This window comes from Triticum urartu, chromosome 4 (genome assembly GCF_003073215.2).
Source record: "Triticum urartu cultivar G1812 chromosome 4, Tu2.1, whole genome shotgun sequence".
NCBI lineage: Eukaryota > Viridiplantae > Streptophyta > Magnoliopsida > Poales > Poaceae > Triticum > Triticum urartu.
This window is the reverse complement of record NC_053025.1, coordinates 22,122,723-22,148,872: the sequence shown is the minus strand read 5'-3', so window position 1 is coordinate 22,148,872 and position 26,150 is coordinate 22,122,723. Positions and strand designations below refer to the sequence as shown.

Genomic DNA, 26,150 nt, shown 5'->3' with positions numbered 1-26,150 from the left:
CCGCTTGTACCCAATCGCGCTCCGGTGAAGGAGACCGACACGGGAAAACCCTATTGAACGCTCGCTGCGTCCAGTTGTCAAGGCTTCGCACAGAGAAGCGAGCGACTAGCGATCAAGATGGGCCGGCCCAGTCACGAGATAGCACAGGCGCTACAGCGTCCCGGTTTTGGGAACCTTCTAGAGGGTTCCTGAACGGTTTTGGGAACCTTCTGGAAGGTTCTTGAACCGGGTTTTCACTGGTTTTTTCTGTTTGCTTTTTCTTTATAGTTTTTTCTTTATTTTCTTTTTCTTTCTTCGTTTTTCTGTTTCTTTATTTCATCTTTCAATTCCTTTTTCTTTTCTTTTTGTTCATGTTTCAAGTTATGTTTGGGAGTTTCAAAAAATAATCCAATTTCAAAATTTGTTCACCAAATTCAAAAAATGTTCATGTTTTCAAATTTTTCTGCGAGTTTCCATAAATGTTTCCATTTAAAAAATTGTTCGCAAATTGCAAAAAATGTTCATGCTTCAATTTTTGTTCGGGAGTTTTGAAAAAATGTACGCAAGTTTTAAAAACTGTTCATGTGTTCAAGTTTTGTTCGGGAGTTTCAAAAAATGTTCCAAGTTTTAAAAATGTTCAAGTATCCAAAATTTGTTTTCGAATTTGAAAAATGTTCGGGTTTTGGGAGACTTTACAAAAATGTTCCCATTTCCAAAAATTGTTTGCATTTTTCGAATTGTTGAGTTTTTACAAATTTTGTTCTCAATTTCTAAAAGTGTTCGCTGTTTCATACAACCTTCATGTTTTTTTTCTCAAAAATAGTGTTTCTCAAAAATGTTCGCACTTCCAAATTTGTTTGGAATTTTTCAAAATTGTTCTCTATTTTAAAATATGTTCTCAAGAAACAAAAAATGTTCGTGCTTTACAAAATTGTTCATGCTTCCAAATTTGTTCAGGATTTTTCAAAATTGTTCTTCGTTTCAAAATTTGTTCTCAAGGTTCAAAAAATGTTCGTGCTTCAAAAAATAATCCGCGCTTCCAAATTTATTCTCAAGATTCAAAAATCGTTCATGCTTCATAAAAATGTTCACAAACTCCAAAAATGTTCAATTTCCGAAAAATGTTTGGGAAATTCAAACTTTTCGGTTTTCATAAAATTTGTTCACATGTTCAAAAAATGTTCATGTTTCCAAATTTGTTTACAAATTCAAAAAATTGTCCACATGTTTATTTTTTTTACTAATTCAAAAAATTGTTCCTGTTTCCGAAATTTGATCACATATTCCAAAAAATATGTGAACAATGAAATTTACAACCTCTATGTCAAAAAATATTCCAAAAATTTGTTCACATGTTAAAATATTGTAGGATGATTTACAAGCTCTACGTCAGAAATTTCTTTTTGAGATTGTAACATGCAAGGACAATGAAATTCAGCTGCTGTTAGTAACTTTTTTCCTGCAGACATGTAAGTTCTCTATTTTTTTTTCTCTCCCATGGAAACAAAAGAGATGTTATTTTCTTAAAGCCTGTTCTTTCATACCGAACAGTGAAATTAATTTCTTCTAATCGCGTATATGTTTCTTCTAATTCTTCTTTCTATTCTCAAGGGTCTCATTAATACTGTCACCTTCAAGGGAAGTGCACTGCAAGATTCAACTCAAAGGAATACTTCCATGGGAAAAATGTTTCCTTACTGATAGAGCTATCTTTTTTTTCTCTTGCTGATCTAGTGATAGTTTCTTCCAAGACCTTCAACTGTAAACAATGTCCGAAAACAGCTGAAACAGTTATGAAAATAAGCAGTAAAACATGTACATTTTTTTTGTCTTTCATGACGCCTTGGTGATACTATCATCACCCAATTTCATCAAGATGTAAGCTTACCACTTTTATGACAGTTTTAGAAGTACCACTTTGTAATAAATGTAAAATGAAATTTCATGTTTTTTTATAATTAAAAACTAGTTGAATCAATAGGAACAGCACCTGGTTTCATAAAAATGGAACCTACAACCATTGTTTAGTAAATTCAAGCTTTTTGTTTTTCATGTTTCTTTGGAAAACAGTTGAAACTGTACCATTGTTTAGTTTATACAAGGAAAACAGAAGAAACAGTAAAAACAGAAGAAACAGTGGAAAACAGCAGGGACAAACAGCTTCGCGAAGCAGAATCAATGAAGCGGTAGAAACAGTTCAAAACCAGGGAAACGCGCGCCTCGCGGCCCACAAAGCCCGCCAGTCAGCTGCTCCTGTGCGAAGCCGCACCTAGTTGACGCAGAATGCGTCACATAGGAGTTCCCACCGACACGGACCGCGAAACGCTCCCAGTATAGCCGCCGGCGGCCACCCAGATCCCCGCCGCGCCGCGCAGCTTGCCGCCGTGTTCGACGAGGGAGCCGGGGCAAGCAAGCCTGCCTATAGCATATAGAGAAACTGGTTCGGGAATGCGGGCCAGTGGCGCGGCAACGTCGCGGGTGGTGCGGCGGACGCGCATCTCTTCGACGACCCGGATGCCGCCGCCATCCCGGCGCGCCTCGACCTCCCGCTTCCACGGCGAGAAGGTCGACGCTCATGCGCCTCCACGCCCTCATCTCGCAGGGCTTCTACGTCGCTCACCTCTTCCCGCAGGTCCCGCTAGCGCTCCACTCCTCGTCTCATCTCATCTCACGCCGTAGATTCCGGCGACTGAATTGCGTGTGTGTGCTTGCAGCGCAGGCGGTCAAGAACGTGCCGGCATGGTTGATCGAGGTGAAGAAGCTCGTCCACCTTTACCTGTTCCACCACGCCGAGAAGTAAGCTCAGCCCCCCTTCCTCATCTGCACTTCTCCCTGCCTGTGATAAGTAGCCAAATCCTAACTAGATTCGTCTGCAATTTTTTTCCGTGTGATTAGTCCAGCCAAATGCTAAGTAGATTCGAATGCATATTTTTCCTGCATGTGATTAGTCGAGGCAGATTTGAGCTAAGTGGGAAATAAAAAAAAAACAATCTCTTCTTTATCAAAATCAAGTTCTTTGGATGCTTGGACCATGAAATTGCTGTCATTGCAATTTTGATATGTTAAAATATAATATTCTGATGTTGTGGACACTTGCATTTCACACTTGTGCACAATCTTGATTCTAGACGTGAGTAATCTTATTGAACAGACATGATGCGTTTTTATTCAGCCAAACTATTTTGTTTGAGGAAGTCTGAAATCTGTATAATGCTTCTATAGTGAACTTCTGTCTGCGTTCAGCTTAGTGCATTGAGTGAAAAACTCGACAAAATTAAATCATGGCCGTGGGTAATCTTAGTCCTACTCTCCTGAACAGACTTGATGCTTTGCACTCGGAGTTTAGAAATTAGAATGTGATGTTGTAATTTAGTTGTGTGAAAAAGTCTGAACCATATGCATTGTTTTTCTAGCGAGGAAACTGCACTTGTCCCCAGTATAGAAGGGAGGCTGATGGCTAACTACTGAGTATTCATTAGGGTGAGATAGTATATCTCACAAGATCTAACCAGTGCACCGTGCTTGCATGTTGTGTGCAATAATATAGGTAGCATATATGACTTTGGTATGATGCTTGATTGTGAACTTTATATATTGCTTGATTATCCTGGTTTTGCTGCTCATGTGTGGCTTGTGTGATCGCCCCAATGCAGGTTTAAATCGGCGTGTAAGTGAAGGTGTATTTCTCCTTCACGCCTTCGACGTCGACCCCCTTCCCCTGGTGTAGTAATGTTTAATCAGCCAGACCCGTTCTGTCCCACAATGCCATTTCTCTTTTTCTAAATCCAGGGTACTTCCAAAATTCATCGAAAATTTCCCTCTTTACTATGATACTACTTTTGTAAATTTTGGAGCCCTTTGCACATATTGTTTATTGATTGTGTGTTAAATTTTTTTTCCAATGAGTAGAAATCAATATCTTTCAAAAGATTCAAGGACGTTCGAGGAGTGACCAAAACCATTGAAGACTTTGCTGAGCGAGGCAAGCAATCTACTTGGATCATGTTGAACCCATATTTGCATTACACTTATAATTAATTTTCATGCATAAAGTATTGTTTACTAGTATTGCTATGTTAAGTAAATTAGCTAGGGTTTAGCTATGCCATATGTCCTTAATATTGAACACCCTTTGACATTCTTATGCTAAGTTAATTAGCTAGGGTTTAGCTATCCTCTATGTGCTTGGTATTGACACCCTCCTTTGACATTCTTAAAACCCCTCCTTTCTAACCATGTAGTGGTCACAAATAAATGTGCGTCATATGTGCAAGTTTAATAGTAATGCTTAGCCATGCTAGTCGCGTAAATCATAGGACTTGGGAAGAATCTTTATTACTCATAAATGTTTTACAAAAACCCAAGGGTGCCACTAATGCCCATGGGATGATTCTGAAAATAAGGTTTTACAAAATGGAGATGAAGTGGAGATTTAGTTAGGTGATTGTGATCTTGACGAGATAGTCAAAGATGTTCGGTGGATTATGAAAAGTTATGTCTAGTAAATGAGCATGGTGGTTATTATATTGGCGGATAAATGGATCTTTAATAAACTTGAAGCAATTTGGGTTTAGTTAGGCGATTATGATCTTGAACCAAATTTTATGGTGGATTAGGAGATTTTGATGCAGTTCATTGTGATCTTGAGGAGATAGTCAAAGATGTTCGGTGGATTAATTAATCTTGGACAATTTGGATTTAGTTAGGTGATTGTGGAACCGTATTTCATGATGGATTATGAGATTTTAGGTGGATTTAGTTACGTGATTTAATCTTGAGAAGATAGTCTAAAATGCTCGGTTGATTGTGAGAGTTTAGGTATGGTACATGAGCATGATGATTATTATATTGGTGGATAAATAGATCTTTAATTTTGTTTGGAACATTTTGGATTTAGTTAAGTGATTGTGATCTTAAACCAAATTTCACGGTGGATTATGAGGTTTTGGTTGGAATTAGTTAGGTGAGTGTGATCTTGACGAGCTAGTAAAAAATGTTTGGTGGATTATGTGAATTTAGGTCTAGTAGGTGAGCATGGTGGTAATTATATCGGTTAAGTAAGTAAATTTTTAGTAAACTTGAGAAAATTTGGATTTAGTTAGGAAATTGTGATCTTGAACCAAATTTCATGGGGGATTATGAGATTTTAGATGGATTTAGTCAGTTGATTGTGATCTCGAGGAGATACTCAAAGATTTTTGATGGATTAATTAACCTGGAACAATTTGAATTTAGTTAGGTTATTGTGATATTGAACCGAATTCCATGATGATTTATGTGATTTTAGGTGGATTTAGTTAAGTTATTATGATCTTGAGAAGATGGTCAAAGATGTTAGGTGGATCTTAAGATTTTAGGTCTAGTACGTGAGCATGGTGACTATTATATTGGTGGATAAATAGACCTTTAATTTAGTTTGAAACAAGTTGAATTTAGTTAGATGATTGTGATCTTTTAAGCAAATTCACGGTGGATTTTGATGTTTCGGTTAGATTTAGTTAGGTGATTGTGATCCTGACGCGATAATCAAAGATGTTCAATGGATTATGTGAGAATTTATGTCTAGTAAGTGAGCATGGTGGTTATTATATTGGTGGCTCAATAGATTTTTTAACAAATTTGGAGTAATTTGGATTTAGTTAGGCGATTGTGATTTTGAACCAAATTTCATGGTGAATTACAGGATTTTAAATGGATTTAATTAGTTGATTGAAATCTTGAGGAGATAGTCCAAGATGTTCGGTTGATTAATTAATCTTTTTTAACACAGTACAGACGCAAGCGCTCATACAGACGAGCATACACTCATCCCTATGAACGCGCACACGCACATCCTACCCCTATGAGCACCTTCGAGAAACTGAGCCAGCATATCATCTTGAGATTTTACGAAGTTGCCGTAGGTGCCTCTTAGTCGATGGAAAAAATTTGAAGTTAGTTCGGTGATTGTGATATTGAACCAAATTTCTCGGTGATTTATTTGATTTGAAGTGGATTTAGTTAGGTGATCGTGTTTTGAGAAGATAGTCAAAATGCTCGATGGATTATGAGATTTTAGTTATGGTAAATGAGCATGATGATTATTATATTGGTAGACAAACAAATGTTTAATTTAGTTTGGATCAATTTGGATTTAGGTAGGTGATTGTGATCTTTTAACCAAATTTTACGGTGGATTATGAGGTTTTGGTTGGATTTAGTTAGGTGATTGGGATCTTGACGAGCTAGTAAAAGATGTTCGGTAGATTATGTGAATTTAGGTCTAGTAGGTGAGCATGTTGGTTATTATATTGGTGGATAAATGGATTTTTAGAAAACTTGGAAAAATTTGGATTTAGTTAGGCGATTGTGATCTTAAACCAAATTTTATGGTGGATTATGAGATTTCTGATGGATTAGTTAGTTGATTGTGATCTTGAGGAGATAGTCAAAGATATTCGGTGTATTAATTAATCTTTAACAATTTGGATTTAGTTAGGTGATTGTGATATTGACTAAATTTCTCTGTGATTTATGAGATTTTAGTTGGATTTAGTTAGGTGATTGTGTCTTGAGAAAATAATCAAAGATGTTTGGTGGATTATGAGATTTAGGTCTAATAACTGAGCATGGTGATTATTATATTGGTGGATAAACAAATATTTAATTTAGTTTGAAGCTGTTTAGATTTAGTTCGGTGATTGTGATCTTTTAACCTAATTTTACGGTGGATCATATGGTTTTGGTTGGATTTAGTTATGTGATTGTGATTTTGACAAGCTAGTGAAAGATGTTCGGTGGATTATGTGAATTTAGGTCTAGTAGGTGAGCATGTTGATTACTATATTGGTGGATAGAGATGAGGGCCACACAAGTGACTCAAGGCGATGATGCCACTAGTGAAAATAGTTGGTACACAAGGCAAAAGAGGAGAGAATGGGGGTAGTGGCAGCAGATGGACTTTGATCCAGCATCCCACGTGCGTGTGCACTCTTTGTTCCTTGCTGTTCGGCTTGGTGTTCTTGTCCTGTTTGTGCGGATTTTGTGTCACACACTTGATTAAGCATCCCACGTTGTCCTAATCTGTGCCCTTGGCCTTACCATAGGTAGTGTTGTGTTCTCGGGCGCGTCCCGTGGGTAAAATTCAGGTATGCGTCGATTGTCCGAGCTCTTGCTCACCATTGGTGGTGCTTGAGCGTGCGGTCATGGTGTCACCCAACAAGGGAACACGGGATGTGGGATCAAGACAACACACATAGCAACCCATCACCAGGCAACGGACGCCCGTCCGTGACTTTCTGGAAGCGGAGGTGGACACAAAGGTGGATGTTGAGCTCCATAGCAGTCTCAATAGTGTGCTTATTAGTAAGAGCAACACGAGCAAGAAGATCCTGGATATACTCCTCCTAGGAAATAAAGAAGCCATTAGAGGTAGAAGAAACATCAATCTCAAGGAAGTAGTAACTTCTTTAGTAAACATGGAGCAATTTGGATTTAGTTAGATGATTGTGTCTTGAGCTGATAATCAAAGATGTTTTGTGGATCATGAGATTTTAGGTCTAGTAGAGGAGCATGGTGATTATTGTATTGGTGGATAAATAGATATTTAAATTAATTTTGAACACTTTGAATTTGGTTAGGTGATTTTGATTTTTAGCCTAATTTTACGATGGATTATAAGGTTCTGGTTGGATTTAGTCACGTGATTGTGATTTTGACGAGGTAGTAAAAGATGTTCGATGAATTATGTGAATTTAGGTCTAGTAGGTGAGCATGCTGATTATTGTATTAGTGGATAAATGAATCTTTAATAAATTTGGAACAATTTGGATTTAGTTAGACGATTGTGACCTTGAACCAAATTGTATGGTGGATTATGAGATTTTTATGGACTAGTTAGTTGATTATGATCTTGAGAAGATATTCAAAGATGGTTGGATTAATTAATCTTGAATAATTTGGATTTAGTTAGGTGATTGTTATACTAAACCGAATTTTACGCCGGATTATGAGATTTTATGTGGATTTGGTTAGGTGATTGTGTCTTGAGAATACTCAAAGATGTTTGCTGGACTATGACATTTTAGGTTTAGTAGATGAGAATGGTGATTATTATATTGGTGGATACAACAGATCTTTAATTTAGTTTGGAACAATTTTGATTTAGTTAGGTGATTGTTATTTTTCAAACAAATTCACGGTGGATTTTGAGGTTTTGTTGGATTTAGTTAGGTTATTGTGATCTCGAGGAGTTAGTCAAAGATGTTTGGTGAATTATGTTAACTTAGGTCTAGTAAGTGAGCACGGTGGTTATTATATTGGTGGATAAATGGTCCTTTAGTAAACATGGAGCAATTTGGATGTAGTTAGGCTATTGTGATCTTGAATAAATTTCATAGTGGATTACAAGATTTTCAATAGATTTAGTTAGTAGATTGTGATCTTGGGGAGATGTCAAAGATGTTTGGTGGCTTAATTAATCTTAAACAGATTGGAGTTGGTAGATGATTGCGATATTGAACCAAATTTCTCTGTGATTTATGAGATTTTAGTTGGATTTAGTTAGGTGATTGTGTCTTGAGATGATAATAAAATATGTTTGGTGGATTATGGATTTTAGGTCTAATAACTGAGCATGGCGATTATTATATTGGTGGATGAACATATATTTAATTTAGTTTGAAATGATTTGGATTTAGTTATGTGATTGTGATTTTGACAAGCTAGTAAAAGATGTTCGGTGGATTATGTGAATTTAGGTCTAGTAGGTGAGCATGTTGATTATTATATTGGTGAATAGAGATGAGGGACGCACAAGTGACTCAAGGCAATGATGCCACTACTGAAAATAACTGGTAAACAAGGCAAAAGAGGAGAGAATCGGGGTAGTGGCAGCAGATGGACTTTGATCCAGCATCCCACGCGCATGTGCACTCTCCGTTCCCCGTTGTCCGGCTTGGTGTTCTTGTCCTGTTTGCGGATTTTGTGTCACGCACTTGATTAAGCATCCCACGTTCTCCTAATGTGCGCCCTTTGCCTTGACGATAGGTAGCGCGTGTTCTCGGGAGTGTCCTGTGGGTAAAATTCAGGTATGCGTCGATTGTCTGAGCTCTTGCTCGCCATTGGTGGTGCTTGAGCGTGTGGTCATGGTGTCGCCCAGCAAGGGAACACGGGATGTGGGATCAAGACAACACACATAGCAACCCGTGACCAGGCAACGGACGCCCGTACGGACTTTGAGGGAGCGGAGGTGGACACAAAGATGGATGTTGAGCTCCATAGCAGTCTCAACAGTGTGCTCATCAGTACGAGCAACACGAGCAAGAAGATCCTGGATATACTCTTCTTAGGAAACCTCAATCTCAAGGAAGTAGCGACTTCTTTAGTAAACATGGAGCAATTTGGATTCAGTTAGGCGATTATGATCTTGAACAAATTTCATGGTGGATTATGAGATTTTTCAATGGATTTAGTTGATTGTGATCTTGAGGAGATAGTCAAAGATGTTCGATGTATTAATTAATCTTGAACAATATGGATTTAGTTATGTGATTGTGATATTGAACCAAATTTCTCGGTGATTTATGAGATTTTAGTTCGATTTAGTTAGGTGATTGTGTCTTGAGATGATAATCAAAGATGTTTTATGGATCATGAGATTTTAGATCTAGTAGAGGAGAATGGTGATTATTGTATTGGTGGATAAATAGATATTTAAATTAATTTGAAACAATTTCAATTGGTCAGGTGATTGTGATCTTTTAACCTAATTTTACGATGGATTATAAGGTTCTGGTTGGATTTAGTCAAGTGATTGTGATTTTGACGAGGTAGTAAAAGATGTTCGATGAATTATGTGAATTTAGGTCTAGTAGGTGAGCCTGTTGATTATATATTGGTGGATAAATGAATCTTTAATAAATTTGGAACAATTTGGATTTAGTTCGGTGATTGTGATACTGAACCGAATTTTACGCCGGATTATGAGATTTTATGTGGATTTAGTAAGGTGATTGTGTCTTGAGAATAGTCAAAGATGTTTGCTGGACTATGAGATTTTAGGTTTAGTAGATGAGAATGGTGATTATTATATTGGTGGATAAAACAGATCTTTAATTTAGTTTGGAACAATTTTGATTTAGTTAGGTGATTTTTATTTTTCAAACAAATTCACGGTGGATTTTGAGGTTTTGTTGGTTTTAGTTAGGTTATTGTGATCTCGAAGAGTTAGTCAAAGATGTTTGGTGAATTATGTTAACTTAGGTCTAGTAAGTGAGCATGGTGGTTATTATATTGGTGGATAAATGGTCCTTTAGTAAACATGGAGCAATTTGGATGTAGTTAGGCTATTGTGATCTTGAATAAATTTCATAGTGGATTACAAGATTTTCAATAGATTTAGTTAGTAGATTGTGATCTTGGGGAGATGTCAAAGATGTTTGGTGGATTAATTAATCTTAAACAGTTTGGAGTTGGTAGATGATTGCGATATTGAACCAAATTTCTCTGTGATTTATGAGATTTTAGTTGGATTTTGTTAGGTGATTGTGTCTTTGAGATGATAATAAAAGATATTTGGTGGATTATGGATTTTAGGTCTAATAACTGAGCATGGCGATTATTATATTGGTGGATGAACATATATTTAATTTAGTTTGAAATGATTTGGATTTAGTTATGTGATTGTGATTTTGACAAGCTAGTAAAAGATGTTTGGTGGATTATGTGAATTTAGGTCTAGTAGGTGAGCATGTTGATTATTATATTGGTGAATAGAGATGAGGGACGCACAAGTGACTCAAGGCAATGATGCCACTACTGAAAATAACTGGTAGACAAGGCAAAAGAGGAGAGAATGGGGGTAGTGGCAGCAGATGGACTTTGATGCAGCATCCCACGTGCATGTGCACTCCCCGTTCCCCGTTGTCCGGCTTGGTGTTCTTGTCCTGTTTGCGGATTTTGTGTCACACACTTGATTAAGCATCCCACGTTCTCCTAATGTGCGCCCTTTGCCTTGACGATAGGTAGCGCGTGTTCTCGGGCGTGTCCTGTGGGTAAAATTCAGGTATGCGTCGATTGTCTGAGCTCTTGCTCGCCATTGGTGGTGCTTGAGCATGGTGTCGCCCAGCAAGGGAACACGGGATGTGGGATCAAGACAGCACACATAGCAACCCGTGACCAGGCAACAGACGCCCGTCCGGACTTTCAGGGAGCGGAGGTGGACACAAAGATGGATGTTGAGCTCCATAGCAGTCTTAGCAGTAAGCTCATCAGTACGAGCAACACAAGCAAGAAGATCCTGGATATACTCCTCTTAGGAAACCTCAATCTCAAGGAAGTAGCGACTTCTTTAGTAAACATGGAGCAATTTGGATTCAATTAGGCGATTATGATCTTGAACAAATTTCATGGTGGATTACGAGATTTTTCAATAGATTTAGTTGATTGTGATCTTGAGGAGATAGTCAAAGATGTTCGGTGTATTAATTAATCTTGAACAATATGGATTTAGTTATGTGATTGTGATATTGAACCAAATTTCTCGGTGATTTATGAGATTTTAGTTCGATTTAGTTAGGTGATTGTGTCTTGAGATGATAATCAAAGATGTTTTGTGGATCATGAGATTTTAGATCTAGTAGAGGAGGATGGTGATTATTGTATTGGTGGATAAATAGATATTTAAATTAATTTGAAACAATTTCAATTGGTCAGGTGATTGTGATCTTTTAACCTAATTTTACGATGGATTGTAAGGTTCTGGTTGGATTTAGTCAGGTGATTGTGATTTTGACGAGGTAGTAAAAGATGTTCGATGAATTATGTGAATTTAGGTCTAGTAGGTGAGCATGTTGATTATATATTGGTGGATAAATGAATCTTTAATAAATTTGGAACAATTTGGATTTAGTTAGGCGATTGTGACCTTGAACCACATTTTATGGTGGATTATGAGATTTTTATGGACTAGTTAGTTGATTATGATCTTGAGAAGATATTCAAAGATGGTTGGATTAATTAATCTTGAGTAATTTGGATTTAGTTAGGTGATTGTGATACTAAACCGAATTTTACGCCGGATTATGAGATTTTATGTGGATTTAGTTAGGTGATTGTGTCTTGAGAATAGTCAAAGATGTTTGCTCGACTATGAGATTTTAGGTTTAGTAGATGAGAATGGTGATTATTACATTGTTGGATAAACGGATCTTTAATTTAGTTTGGAACAATTTTGATTTAGTTAGGTGATTGTTATTTTTCAAACAAATTCACGGTGGATTTTGAGGTTTTGTTGGATTTAGTTAGGTTATTGTGTTTTGAGCTAATAATCAAAGATGTTTTGTGGATCATGAGGTTTTAGGCCTAGTTGAGGAGCATGGTAATTATTGTATTGGTGGATAAATAGATATTTAAATTAATTTAGAACAATTTGAATTTGGTCAGGTGATTTTGATTTTTTAGCCTAATTTTACGATGGATTATAAGGTTCTGGTTGGATTTAGTCACGTGATTGTCATTTTGACGAGGTAGTAAAAGTTGTTCGATTAATTATGTGAATTTAGGTCTAGTAGGTGAGCATGCTGATTATTATATTAGTGGATAAATGAATCTTTAATAAATTTGGAACAATTTGGATTTAGTTAGACGATTGTGACCTTGAACCAAATTATATGGTGGATTATGAGATTTTTATGGACTAGTTAGTTGAATATGATCTTGAGAAGATATTGAAAGATGGTTCGATTAATTAATCTTGAATAATTTGGATTTAGTTCGGTGATTGTGATACTGAACCGAATTTTACGCCGGATTATGAGATTTTATTTTGATTTAGTTAGGTGATTGTTATTTTTCAAACAAATTCACGGTGGATTTTGAGGTTTTGTTGGATTTAGTTAGGTTATTGTGTTTTGAGCTAATAATCAAAGATGTTTTGTGGATCATGAGGTTTTAGGCCTAGTTGAGGAGCATGGTAATTATTGTATTGGTGGATAAATAGATATTTAAATTAATTTAGAACAATTTGAATTTGGTCAGGTGATTTTGATTTTTTAGCCTAATTTTACGATGGATTATAAGGTTCTGGTTGGATTTAGTCACGTGATTGTCATTTTGACGAGGTAGTAAAAGTTGTTCGATTAATTATGTGAATTTAGGTCTAGTAGGTGAGCATGCTGATTATTATATTAGTGGATAAATGAATCTTTAATAAATTTGGAACAATTTGGATTTAGTTAGACGATTGTGACCTTGAACCAAATTATATGGTGGATTATGAGATTTTTATGGACTAGTTAGTTGAATATGATCTTGAGAAGATATTGAAAGATGGTTCGATTAATTAATCTTGAATAATTTGGATTTAGTTCGGTGATTGTGATACTGAACCGAATTTTACGCCGGATTATGAGATTTTATGTGGATTTAGTAAGGTGATTGTGTCTTGAGAATAGTCAAAGATGTTTGCTGGACTATGAGATTTTAGGTTTAGTAGATGAGAATGGTGATTATTATATTGGTGGATAAAACAGATCTTTAATTTAGTTTGGAACAATTTTGATTTAGTTAGGTGATTTTTATTTTTCAAACAAATTCACGGTGGATTTTGAGGTTTTGTTGGTTTTAGTTAGGTTATTGTGATCTCGAAGAGTTAGTCAAAGATGTTTGGTGAATTATGTTAACTTAGGTCTAGTAAGTGAGCACGGTGGTTATTATATTGGTGGATAAATGGTCCTTTAGTAAACATGGAGCAATTTGGATGTAGTTAGGCTATTGTGATCTTGAATAAATTTCATAGTGGATTACAAGATTTTGAATAGATTTAGTTAGTAGATTGTGATCTTGGGGAGATGTCAAAGATGTTTGGTGGATTAATTAATCTTAAACAGTTTGGAGTTGGTAGATGATTGCGATATTGAACCAAATTTCTCTGTGATTTATGAGATTTTAGTTGGATTTAGTTAGGTGATTGTGTCTTTGAGATGATAATAAAAGATGTTTGGTGGATTATGGACTTTAGGTCTAATAACTGAGCATGGCGATTATTATATTGGTGGATGAACATATATTTAATTTAGTTTGAAATGATTTGGATTTAGTTATGTGATTGTGATTTTGACAAGCTAGTAAAAGATGTTCGGTGGATTATGTGAATTTAGGTCTAGTAGGTGAGCATGTTGATTATTATATTGGTGAATAGAGATGAGGGACGCACAAGTGACTCAAGGCAATGATGCCACTACTGAAAATAACTGGTAGACAAGGCAAAAGAGGAGAGAATGGGGGTAGTGGCAGCAGATGGACTTTGATCCAGCATCCCACGTGCATGTGCACTCCCCGTTCCCCGTTGTCCGGCTTGGTGTTCTTGTCCTGTTTGCGGATTTTGTGTCACGCACTTGATTAAGCATCCCACGTTCTCCTAATGTGCGCCCTTTGCCTTGACGATAGGTAGCGCGTGTTCTCGGGCGTGTCCTGTGGGTAAAATTCAGGTATGCGTCGATTGTCTGAGCTCTTGCTCGCCATTGGTGGTGCTTGAGCATGGTGTCGCCCAGCAAGGGAACACGGGATGTGGGATCAAGACAGCACACATAGCAACCCGTGACCAGGCAACAGACGCCCGTCCGGACTTTCAGGGAGCGGAGGTGGACACAAAGATGGATGTTGAGCTCCATAGCAGTCTTAGCAGTAAGCTCATCAGTACGAGCAACACGAGCAAGAAGATCCTGGATATACTCCTCTTAGGAAACCTCAATCTCAAGGAAGTAGCGACTTCTTTAGTAAACATGGAGCAATTTGGATTCAGTTAGGCTATTGTGATCTTGAATAAATTTCATAGTGTATTACAAGATTTTCAATAGATTTAGTTAGTAGATTGTGATCTTGGGGAGATGTCAAAGATGTTTGGTGGATTAATTAATCTTAAACAATTTGGAGTTGGTAGATGATTGCGATATTGAACCAAATTTCTCTGTGATTTATGAGATTTTAGTTGGATTTAGTTAGGTGATTGTGTCTTGAGATGATAATAAAAGATGTTTGGTGGATTATGGATTTTAGGTCTAATAACTGAGCATGACGATTATTATATTGGTGGATGAACATATATTTAATTTAGTTTGAAACGATTTGGATTTAGTTATGTGATTGTGATTTTGACAAGCTAGTAAAAGATGTTCGGTGGATTATGTGAATTTAGATCTAGTAGGTGAGCATGTTGATTATTATATTGGTGAATAGAGATGAGGGACGCACAAGTGACTCAAGGCAATGATGCCACTACTGAAAATAACCGGTAAACAAGGCAAAAGAGGAGAGAATGGGGGTAGTGGCAGCAGATGGACTTTGATCCAGCATCCCACGTGCATGTGCACTCTCCATTCCCCGTTGTCCGGCTTGGTGTTCTTGTCCTGTTTGCGGATTTTGTGTCACACACTTGATTAAGCATCCCACGTTCTCCTAATGTGCGCCCTTGGCCTTGACGATAGGTAGCGCGTGTTCTCGGGCGTGTCCTGTGGGTAAAATTCAGGTATGCGTCGATTGTCTGAGCTCTTGCTCGCCATTGGTGGTGCTTGAGCATGGTGTCGCCCAGCAAGGGAACACGGGATGTGGGATCAAGACAGCACACATAGCAACCCGTGACCAGGCAACAGACGCCCGTCCGGACTTTCAGGGAGCGGAGGTGGACACAAAGATGGATGTTGAGCTCCATAGCAGTCTCAGCAGTAAGCTCATCAGTACGAGCAACACGAGCAAGAAGATCCTGGATATACTCCTCTTAGGAAATAAAGAAGGCATTAGAGGTAGAAGAAACCTCAATCTCAAGGAAGTAGCGACTTCTTTAGTAAACATGGAGCAATTTGGATTCAGTTAGGCGATTATGATCTTGAACAAATTTCATGGTGGATTACGAGATTTTTCAATGGATTTAGTTGATTGTGATCTTGAGGAGATAGTCAAAGATGTTCGTTGTATTAATTAATCTTGAACAGTATGGATTTAGTTATGTGATTGTGATATTGAACCAAATTTCTCTGTGATTTATGAGATTTTAGTTCGATTTAGTTAGGTGATTGTGTCTTGAGATGATAATCAAAGATGTTTTGTGGATCATGAGATTTTAGGTCTAGTAGAGGAGGATGGTGATTATTGTATTGGTGGATAAATAGATATTTAAATTAATTTGAAACAATTTGAATTTGGTCATGTGATTTTGATTTTTTAGCCTAATTTTACGATGGATTATAAGGTTCTGGTTGGATTTAGTCACGTGATTGTGATTTTGACGAGGTAGTAAAAGATGTTTGATTAATTATGTGAATTTAGGTCTAGTAGGTGAGCATGTTGATTATTATATTAGTGGATAAATGAATCTTTATTAAATTTGGAACAATTTGGATTTAGTTAGACGATTGTGACCTTGAACCAAATTATATGGTGGATTATGAGATTTTTATGGACTAGTTAGTTGATTATGATCTTGAGAAGATATTCAAAGATGGTTGGATTAATTAATCTTGAATAATTTGGATTTAGTTAGGTGATTGTGATACTGAACCGAATTTTACGCCGGATTATGAGATTTTATGTGGATTTAGTTGGGTGATTGTGTCTTGAGAATAGTCAAAGATGTTTGCTGGACTATGAGATTTTAGGTTTAGTAGATGAGAATGGTGATTATTATATTGGTGGATAAAACAGATCTTCAATTTAGTTTGGAACAATTTTTAGCCTAGTTTTACGATGGATTATAAGGTTCTGGTTGGATTTAGTCACGTGATTGTGAGTTTGACGAGGTAGTTAAAGATGTTCGATGAATTATGTGAATTTAGGTCTAGTAGGTGAGCATGCTGATTATTATATTAGTGGATAAATGAATCTTTAATAAATTTGGAACAATTTGGATTTAGTTAGACGATTGTGACCTTGAACCAAATTATTTAGTTAGACGATTTAGTTAGGTGATTGTGTCTTGAGAATTGTCAAAGATGTTTGCTCGACTATGAGATTTTAAGTTTAGTAGATGAGAATGGTGATTATTATATTGGTGGATAAAACAGATCTTTAATTTAGTTTGGAACAATTTTGATTTAGTTAGGTGATTGTTATTTTTCAAACAAATTCACGGTGGATTTTGAGGTTTTGTTGGATTTAGTTAGGTTATTGTGATCTCGAAGAGTTAGTCAAAGATGTTTGGTGAATTATGTTAACTTAGGTCTAGTAAGTGAGCACGGTGGTTATTATATTGGTGGATAAATGGTCCTTTAGTAAACATGGAGCAATTTGGATGTAGTTAGGCTATTGTGATCTTGAATAAATTTCATAGTGTATTACAAGATTTTCAATAGATTTAGTTAGTAGATTGTGATCTTGGGGAGATGTCAAAGATGTTTGGTGGATTAATTAATCTTAAACAATTTGGATTTGGTAGATGATTGCGATATTGAACCAAATTTCTCTGTGATTTATGAGATTTTAGTTGGATTTAGTTAGGTGATTGTGTCTTTGAGATGATAATAAAAGATGTTTGGTGGATTATGGACTTTAGGTCTAATAACTGAGGATGGTGATTATTATATTGGTGGATGAACAGATATTTAATTTAGTTTGAAATGATTTGGATTTAGTTCGGTGATTGTGATCTTTTAACCTAATTTTACGGTGGATTATAAGGTTTTGGTTGGATTTGGTTAGCCGATTGTGATTTTGACAAGCTAGTAAAAGATGTTTGGTGGATTATGTGAATTTAGGTCTAGTAGGTGAGCATGTTGATTATTGTATTGGTGGATAAATAATTATTTAATAAACTTGGAAAATTTTGGATTTAGTTAAGCGATTGTCATTTTGAACCAAATTTTATGTTGGAGTATGAGATTTTTGATGGATTAGTTAGTTGATTGTGATCTTGAAGAGATTGTCAAAGATGTCCGGTGTATTAATTAATCTTGAACAATTTGGATTTAGTTAAGTGATTGTGATATTGAAACAAATTTCTCTGTGATTTATGAGATGTTAGTTGGATTTAGTTAGGATATTGTGTCTTGAAAAGATAGTCAAAGATGTTTGGTGGATTATGAGATTTTAGGTCTAATAGATGAGCATGGTGATTATTATTTTTGTGGAAATGAATCTTTAATAAATTTGGAACAATTTGGATTTAGTTAGCCGATTGTGATCTTTAACCAAATTTTATGGTGGATTATGAGATTTAGTTTGGCTCCGCTCTGCCTCTTCCTCAAGGAGCATGTGTAGTCTAGTGGTGCGGCGGCTCGTGCGGCGTGCGGTGGCCTTAGAAGATGGGCGCCGACACCTGCTGCTTGTGCACAATGGTGACTCCACGCATCTCCTGCGCCCCACAACCCTCTCCTTCCCGGCACAGGAGGAGCAGGAGCAAGGATGCCGAGGCGGTTCAGGTTTGCCTCCACCTCCGCTCTCCTCCCTGCTCTCACTCTTGTCTCCCTTTTTTTCTCATTCTGAGCTTCATTGAAGCATATATTTTAAATTGCTAGGTATTCCAGGTAGTTAGCTTATCTATGGACTACACCTACATTTGATGTTAGAATTCTGATACTAATTTATGTTCTTGTTGCATAGATGAATGGTGATTTAGCTTCAATGACCAGTTTTATTGCTAAATATTTTTCCCATTGAAAGTGTCAAAGAATATACAACTTGGTATGGAGAAGTTTTCTTATGGGGAATTAAAGATTCTTGTATGCAGAACTATTTGGGCTCCCGCAGCTGTATCAGTTGGTTTTAGTTCTCAGATTTTTACTTTGCTTTTCTTGGCAAAAAATTGGATGTATGAATCTGAGATCTGGACCTCAAGTTCACTGCTTTTCTTTTCATCTGCAGTCGCGAGGAAGAGTAGGAAGATCAGGCAGAGAGGGTTTTACATACCTCTTCCACACTGACAAGTCTTTGCTTTTCAGGATTGCCATGGCGAGCTGCTGCTGTAATGCTTTCATTTTCTGTTGTTTTGTCACTTTGTTAAACTTTGTTCTCTTATTCTGATGCTATGGTTTGTGATGGCTGGATGAGATTTGTGGTGAAAAGTCTCCTTTATTTTGTTTACCTACAGATCTTGAATGCACGATTGATAATTTTGCTTGATAGGTTAGAAATCTAAATAATAGACATTTTAAAGGATGTAGTTGGTAAATATGGAAAGCCAAAAAAAATATAGCTTACTTACAGTGTTGTTTGATCCATCGCTCTGCGGCAGGCTCACTGATGGACTTGAAGTATGCCTAATCTTGGACTGCATTTATTGCCTGTTGTTGGTCTGCTTCTTTTATTCTATATTTAGGGGGTTCTAAGTTATTGAATTAGGAAGCATATAGTTTATCCATTTGAGACCCGCTTCAGTCTGTTGGCTACTGCAGGGAGCTTTGGATGGTGGTCTTGGTATTCCACACAGTGACAAGAGATTTGCTGGCTTCAAGAAGGATAAGAAGCAGCCGGGCGCTGAGATTCACCGCAAATACATCTATGAAGGTCATGTTGCTGACTACATGAAGGTGAGTTGGATCCATTGCCCTCGTGGTATTATAATGCCATTTTTTCATTCCCTAGGGCTGTCGTTGTATACATGAATTCTTTCTGGAAGATATATCTGGGCCCGATTCACCCATATAAAGTATCCTAAAGCAAGTGTACTTTCTTCTTATTTCTGAAGCAGCTTACTGAATCTCGTTTTAACTTCTGCCCTACCCATATTTCAGTCAATAGCTGATGAGGAACCTAAGAAGTACCAATCTCACTTCAGTGAGTACATCTGAAAGAATATTGCGGCCGATGACATGGAATAAGGTTCATGCTACCATTTGTGCTTATCCTACCATGGCAAGATCAACTAAGGAACCTCCAAAGACGCACAAGAATTGGATATATCTTGCTGTTTATTAAAGTCAAACAACTGATAATGAAGTTTATCAATATATAGTAATGGGTATAAATGTTTCCTCATACTCATGTAGTCCGTTCATTCCTAAACTATATGTTCTTCTTTTGTTAAAACCTTAAAATATTAAGATGTTACGGTAAATAAATTCCTTCAGAATCAATAATAGAAAAGTTTTGCTATGCAATAAGATACAGTTGTATGCAAAAAATAATCTTGTATTATATAGTTATATATCAAAACTATGGATTTTCTATGCACTTCCTGCGATCATTAATGTTCATTGTCTTTGTTCGGATTTTGTTGGGCACCTGCGGCAAGCGGTGTCAGACACGAGGGACGCTGCCAGGTCCGCGTCAACATCGTGCTCACAGAGCCTGGCCGCTGCGTTGTGTTCTCCATTTTGCAGTGCATGGTGAACTACACGGCAAAGTTCAGCTGAAGTTCCTCTATTTTCTTCCTACTAAGAGCCCTGACGATTTGTACTACTTGGCTGCAAATTTGTGCCGTTTGCATCACCATACGGATAGTGGTAAGAATGCAGCAGCAAATCCAATAGTAGGTAATCGTGACAGTATTTCACCACCAGTAATCTTGCTGTCTTTTATGGTTGCAGGTTTGTTCTTCTGGCATTATTCATGGTTCTCATCATAGCCATACTGAATGATGCAGGTGGCATACCTGAATTTATCATATGAATTATGACTTTATGAGCTTGCTTGGCTACTGACCTGCTGTTTTGGAAGGGCGTCCTTTTACCAGAGCTATGGATTTTATTATGCTCCATTTCCTTCAGGTCTTTTATCGCTCCATCCTTGATTTATCTGAGTCCATTGGGGTTGCTCATGAATTACAGAATTTAGGCTTACAGTAAGATGAACTTCCTTGAGAATCAATAATAGAAAAGTTTTGGTTAAGAGCAATTTCCAACGCGTCGTCAATTTTGTTTTTCTGATGTTTGGGTCTTGGCCTGTATGCTTTGTTTGCCTATATGCTCTGTTTGGAACCTTTTATTCTCCTTTTGTCTTGGTCTGAATTCATGGATAAATTGCCTCCTTTTTTACTTGCTTGGGCTTGCGATTGGGCTTGGAAGAACTTTATCCTGTACTTGGTTACTTCGTTTGTATGACACCTATGGTTTACCTCATTGTGCTTCCAGTTCATTTGCCTTTGTTGGTGGCTGGGGGCAAATATTTAGTTTGAATTATAGTTGATTGTCTTTGGATGTTGCTAATTTTGTATGAGCTGCAGGTGACATGTTCTTTCTATTTTTTATAGAAAAATATTTTCTTTCTACTACCTCCAACCCAAAATAAGTGTCGCAGTTTTGAGCCCGGGTTCGTTCAAAACTGCCACACTTATTTTGGATCGGAGGGAGTAATATTTAGTTTTCTTCCAATATTAATGATGCTTTCACTCTTTTGTCAGATTAACAATTTTCATTGACCTTTTGTTGCACCTTTGATTGTAATCAGCATCGAATGGTTGTCTGGCTATGCTTTGCATTATTATAGATCGTATATGCTGCTGCTACTTAATTATACTTCTATGTGATCATGCAATTGTATTCATTTTTAATGTTCACCGGTGATGGAAAAGCGCCGACTGATATGAAGCTAAGAGGAAGAAAAATAAGAGGCAATTGAACATGCTTCCCTCGGCAGAAATAATTTAAAGGCCTAGTAGGAAACTGGATTAGGTTGACTAATCTTACCTGGCTAGCTTAGCTCATGTTGAGTGTTATTTCTGATTATTACTTATCACAGGAACCAAATAGAAATCACTTCTTATGGAAATTTATACCTAGGTCTTGTGTGGTGTACACCAACTTCAGTGGACCAAAATTATATTTTTGATTCAAATTATGGACACCATTTTGGAGTGGCCTGATTCACAAGGGGTGCAGTTTCATAGTAAGACGGAGAACATGATGTTTCCGTATAACTACAAAATCTGTACAAGCTATAGTGGTGGCCTGCTTTTTTGTCATACATAGTTGAATACGCTGCTTGCGTGGTGCAAACTGGAAACTTGCAGGTTACTGGAGCATTCATTCAGTCATAATGATTCACTCATATTCAGTTAGTTTACAAATCTAGAGATCATAATTTCTGTCTAAAAACTATACTTCTATTTTTTATTTACAGGGCCTGGTCACAGATGGCATTTTTTCTGGGTTGTGGTGAAATACTTTTGTTTTTTTTGGAAAACATGTGCTCTAACTCAAGTGAGAGTGTAAACAAGTATTTCAACTCAATTCCAGGCAATAGTTGCCATTTAGTTTAGTTCAAGTTTAATTTTGGGTGCCATTCAGTTTAGTCAATTCTGGGCGATAATTGTCATTTAGTTCAGCTCAACTCAACTCTAGGCAATAGTTGCCATTTAGTTCAGTTCAAGTTCAGTTTTGTGTGCCATTTAGTTAAGTGTTAGGAGCAACAAGTGGAATTCAGTTCAGTTTTGTTCAGCTTTGTTCATAATTCTGCATATGTTATTCTTCTGTTCAATTCTGCAAATGCTCAAAGCTTACCAGAACACTTATTTAGTCATAACGTTCAAGCAAACAGTGGAACATTTTGCCATTAAAATATGTTCAACCCTACACTTATACAAGTAGCAACTGGAATTCTTATTCAATCAGAACTACAATATTTTGTTATCTTAATCTTTCTCTCCATATTCACTTAACATGAGTGACTCAGTTGAACGCTTCATGCACAAACCACAGGGCGCGTTGACCCACCGTGGATGTTGGTCGCTGCATGCCTGCGCTGTTCTTTGCTCGGCTGGGTGGAGCGCTTGTGTTGCCAGCCTACAATTGGCGTCGGGACTTTCGTTCGGTTCTGCTCGGCGGCGGTGATTTCCTTCGGTTCTGCTGGGCCCTTCTATCTAGCGGCCCCTAGAAGGGAGCGCGGGTGACGCGCTGCAGTCTAGCCTCCACCGCCGCCACCGCCTGTACTCGCCGTCTCGTCTGCTGCTGAAGCTCCCAAACAGCTCACCTCGTGGCAGCAAGGTACGCCTTCAACTCATTCCTCCCCTATTTCTTCCCCCAACGCAACTTTCTGCCGTTAGTTGCTCCCGGCAGCAAGGAAGCTTGAGCAGGTAACATCGCGCCCACCTCATTCAGATTTGATTTTTGCAGTAGTACAAAATTCATACCTGCCGCATCACCAATATGAGTACTCCAGGAAAATGTGAGTGGGAAACAGATTATGTGCTTCTAAAGTTAATGTCATGTAGATAAAGTTTGTCCTTTGTAGAATCACATGCAAATTTAGTACATTGATCTGCAATGGGAAATGCACAAGCTTCTCATTCCAAATCAGCATTATTTTGAGTTATTACAAGGTTAGGAATGAGATTATGTACTGATAATCATTTTATTTCAAGCTAAATTGTAATTGTTAGATGGTCATGTCTATTAATTTCCTATAGACAACCCTTCTTGAGTTTCCTATGGATTTATTACGGTTTCAAAATGGTCAAGTATTCAAGCTAGCAGCAGCAAAAATTTGTCCCAACTATTAAGCTACAAGATTTAGCAATGCATGCTATATGTAGCAATTTGGTCCCAAAAACCTGAACACCATACAACAGAAATTAGAAGACTTAGCAAAGCAATGCATTCATGTGACCAAGCATCATATTGCAGTTACAATACACATAGATTGAGTAATCTATCCTTGCTTTTTCAGGAGTTAGTCAAAATATGCAAGTATGTGCACCCATTTTGTTCAAGCCCCTTGCTCAAAAGTTGGTCAGGAGATGCAAGAATACAGGTAAACTGCATATATAACTGCATTTTTACGCAGAACTGAAATTTCACAGAAACTACACTAAACTGCATTGAGATTATTGAAAAGTGTTAATTAAATGTTAAATGGATAACTTTGTGACAATCTACACCGTATCTTTATGGACTAGGACCAATCAAAACAACATGCAGGAATTGTTCATCCTCATGGAACCAAAAAACCATCCATCCACTTTCATTGCAAGTCAACACTGTACTGAGCTTTCCCTGTCCATACACTTCCGAAACAGAATGCCAGATTGTTAAATACTGACCAAGATAATGATATTTAGAAACAAATTACCTCACCCTCACCTCTTTCTGATTCGTTTTTTGCTGCTGAACTATTGCTGTCGGCTGTCGGAGTGCCTTTGCTGCTTTGGGTTCTTGCTTAACTTCCGCCTGCTGTGGATGCCGCTTTGTGCTTGGGTCTTTCCTTGTTGCTGCTGGTGTCGCCGTCTTATTGCTGGCCAGGGGCATGATATCTTGAGCAGCAGCCAATCCTCCACGGGTGAAGTGAAGATTTATGTTTGTTACAATTTCCAATATTAGCATAGTATGTATTTGCATGTTGCAAAGATCTCGGTATGAGGAGATTTAGATTCATTCAACTCAACCATTGACAGGCAGGGAGACAACAAAGGGGGCAGTATAATTGCATCCCATCATTATTTTTCTTTTTATTAGATGGCATATTGTTATTTTGTTTTATATATACTTAACGTCCCCATATGGCTGTTGTATTACCATGTATCCGTGTTTCTTAGTTCTTAATCATCCTAAGTTTTAGCAGATTAATTAATCATTTACTTTTCTCAATTTTATTGTTTTGGAAATTTTGTTCCTCTACCATTTATCAAGTACGGTTTGCGAGAGGTGGTTGCTACTCCTACGTTCTAGATTAGCCTTGGCAGTTCAGAGTCTGGTATTGAACGTGTTACAATGTATTATCATAATGTAATAATGTTTTGGTATTTACTTGAGAGCTAGCATCCCATGTACTAGTATCTGTTTTGTATTGTTTTGCCGGCATCTATATGTAATACAAAAGGTAGTTCTCGTTCAGCATTTAAATGATCTGGTGTCGTTCTATTGCATGGCATTTGAATTGCCCAATGCTTGGTTGTGAGAGATGATATCTAGTATCTCAGAAAGGAGAAAGGGTCACGGCTGGTCAAATGTTTTGTGCCTAGGACTGATATGAACTTTTCTTCCACAACTAGACAATTATCCAATCTATTTCAATTGTCTGAATGTTAACTCGAGGTAAGAGCAAGTGCTACGACAATTCCCAGTACACATTTAAAACTAGTTTGGCAACAAAGTTTTTAGAAAACCGTGGTAATTGAAAACCACAGTATTTCGATGTGTGGCCAAAGAATACTGCAGTTTCTTTAAACCATGGTTTTTCTCAGTTTTACTAAAACTACCAGGTGTTTGGGTGGTGTTCTTATACTACAGTTTTGACCGGATTATAAGGCAGGATGACAGATAAAACTAACTCAACTAACTAAAGGTGCTACATGACCGGACTAATTAGCGTATGCTAACAGCCGCCATTTAGTAGTGTTGTATTCCCATCCACCGGTGCCATCTAAAATGTATATGCCGCCCGGCAGCGTTGCAACTTGCAATCACCAGAAGGACTTGGGACACCAATTAACAGAAGGCAATGTTAACCGACTCGCCTATTAATTAGGAGATGGAATAAGATTCGCTAACAAGATAATGGAAAGAGGCAAAATAGTAGTGATCGCATGCATCTGATTTTATCTCAACGTAGACAGGAACGTCAAGTGCGCTCTCTTCAATGACTTCTCTCGCTTCTGTTTAGGAAAAAGAGGTCTGGACCACTTTTTTAGATACTGCAAAATAACCACAGTTTTTGGCATACTGCAGTTTATGAAACTTCTGCTTTTGTTTTACCCAAACACCTCAACGTATGTAATACCAAAGTATTTTCAGAAACCACAGTATTTCCTGAAAACTGCAAAAATACTTTGTAAACAAACGCACCCTTATAAGCAGTATTTCGGTTAAAAAAGACTTGACGCAGTAGCAGTTTAATATTATTCAGACTTAGACACCGTAGCAGTTGCTTGTTCCACTCCACAACCTGCAAAGCAGCAAATCACACTCCCTCTTAACAACCGACGACGATGGACACCGGAGGCAGAAGAAGCAGCATAGTACACCATGCAGCAGAACCTGAATGAACCTGCAAAGCGCCAGGATCTGTGGTAACGCTGGAACTTGCCGCACGGCGCGGTGCGCAGCTCGACGCCAGCGGCGGCAGCGAGTCGCCGGCCTCGGCGGGCCACTTTCCCCACGTCCCTGGCGCGCATCTTGTCATGCGGTTCACTACGGTGCTCGCCATGGCGGATCGATGCTCTGAACGGCGATCGGTGCTCTGCATAACACATGACAGAATGGTGACCGCATGGCGGCTGTTTGCTTTTGTACTGGCGTTGAGCGGTGTTTGCACCAAAGAAGGGAGAAACC

General features: G+C 37.6%; 1 protein-coding gene across 10 annotated transcripts; it reads left to right on the top strand.

Annotated features, from left to right (window-relative positions):
- The first annotated feature begins 2,262 nt into the window (after nucleotides 1-2,262).
- LOC125550381 (60S ribosomal protein L5-1-like) lies at nucleotides 2,263-26,093 on the top strand. 10 transcript variants are annotated; one of them, XR_007301597.1, is made up of 12 exons: nucleotides 2,263-2,611; nucleotides 2,694-2,775; nucleotides 3,633-3,769; nucleotides 3,889-12,203; nucleotides 12,798-18,368; nucleotides 18,811-18,910; nucleotides 19,341-19,475; nucleotides 19,680-19,767; nucleotides 20,268-20,390; nucleotides 20,475-20,654; nucleotides 22,584-22,868; nucleotides 23,551-26,093. XR_007301597.1 is itself a non-coding variant. In XM_048713371.1 (3 exons), exons 1-3 carry the CDS (start codon nucleotides 18,760-18,762, stop codon nucleotides 19,734-19,736), a joined length of 330 nt encoding a protein of 109 aa, XP_048569328.1. In that variant the 5' UTR covers nucleotides 18,376-18,759; the 3' UTR covers nucleotides 19,737-19,925. The 10 variants fall into 10 exon arrangements, 1 of the variants encoding a protein (XP_048569328.1); XR_007301601.1 differs by having other exon boundaries at nucleotides 19,680-20,390; nucleotides 20,475-20,530; nucleotides 20,605-20,654; XR_007301598.1 differs by having other exon boundaries at nucleotides 19,680-20,390; nucleotides 23,551-23,634; nucleotides 24,015-26,093.
- Nucleotides 26,094-26,150: the final 57 nt, after the last annotated feature.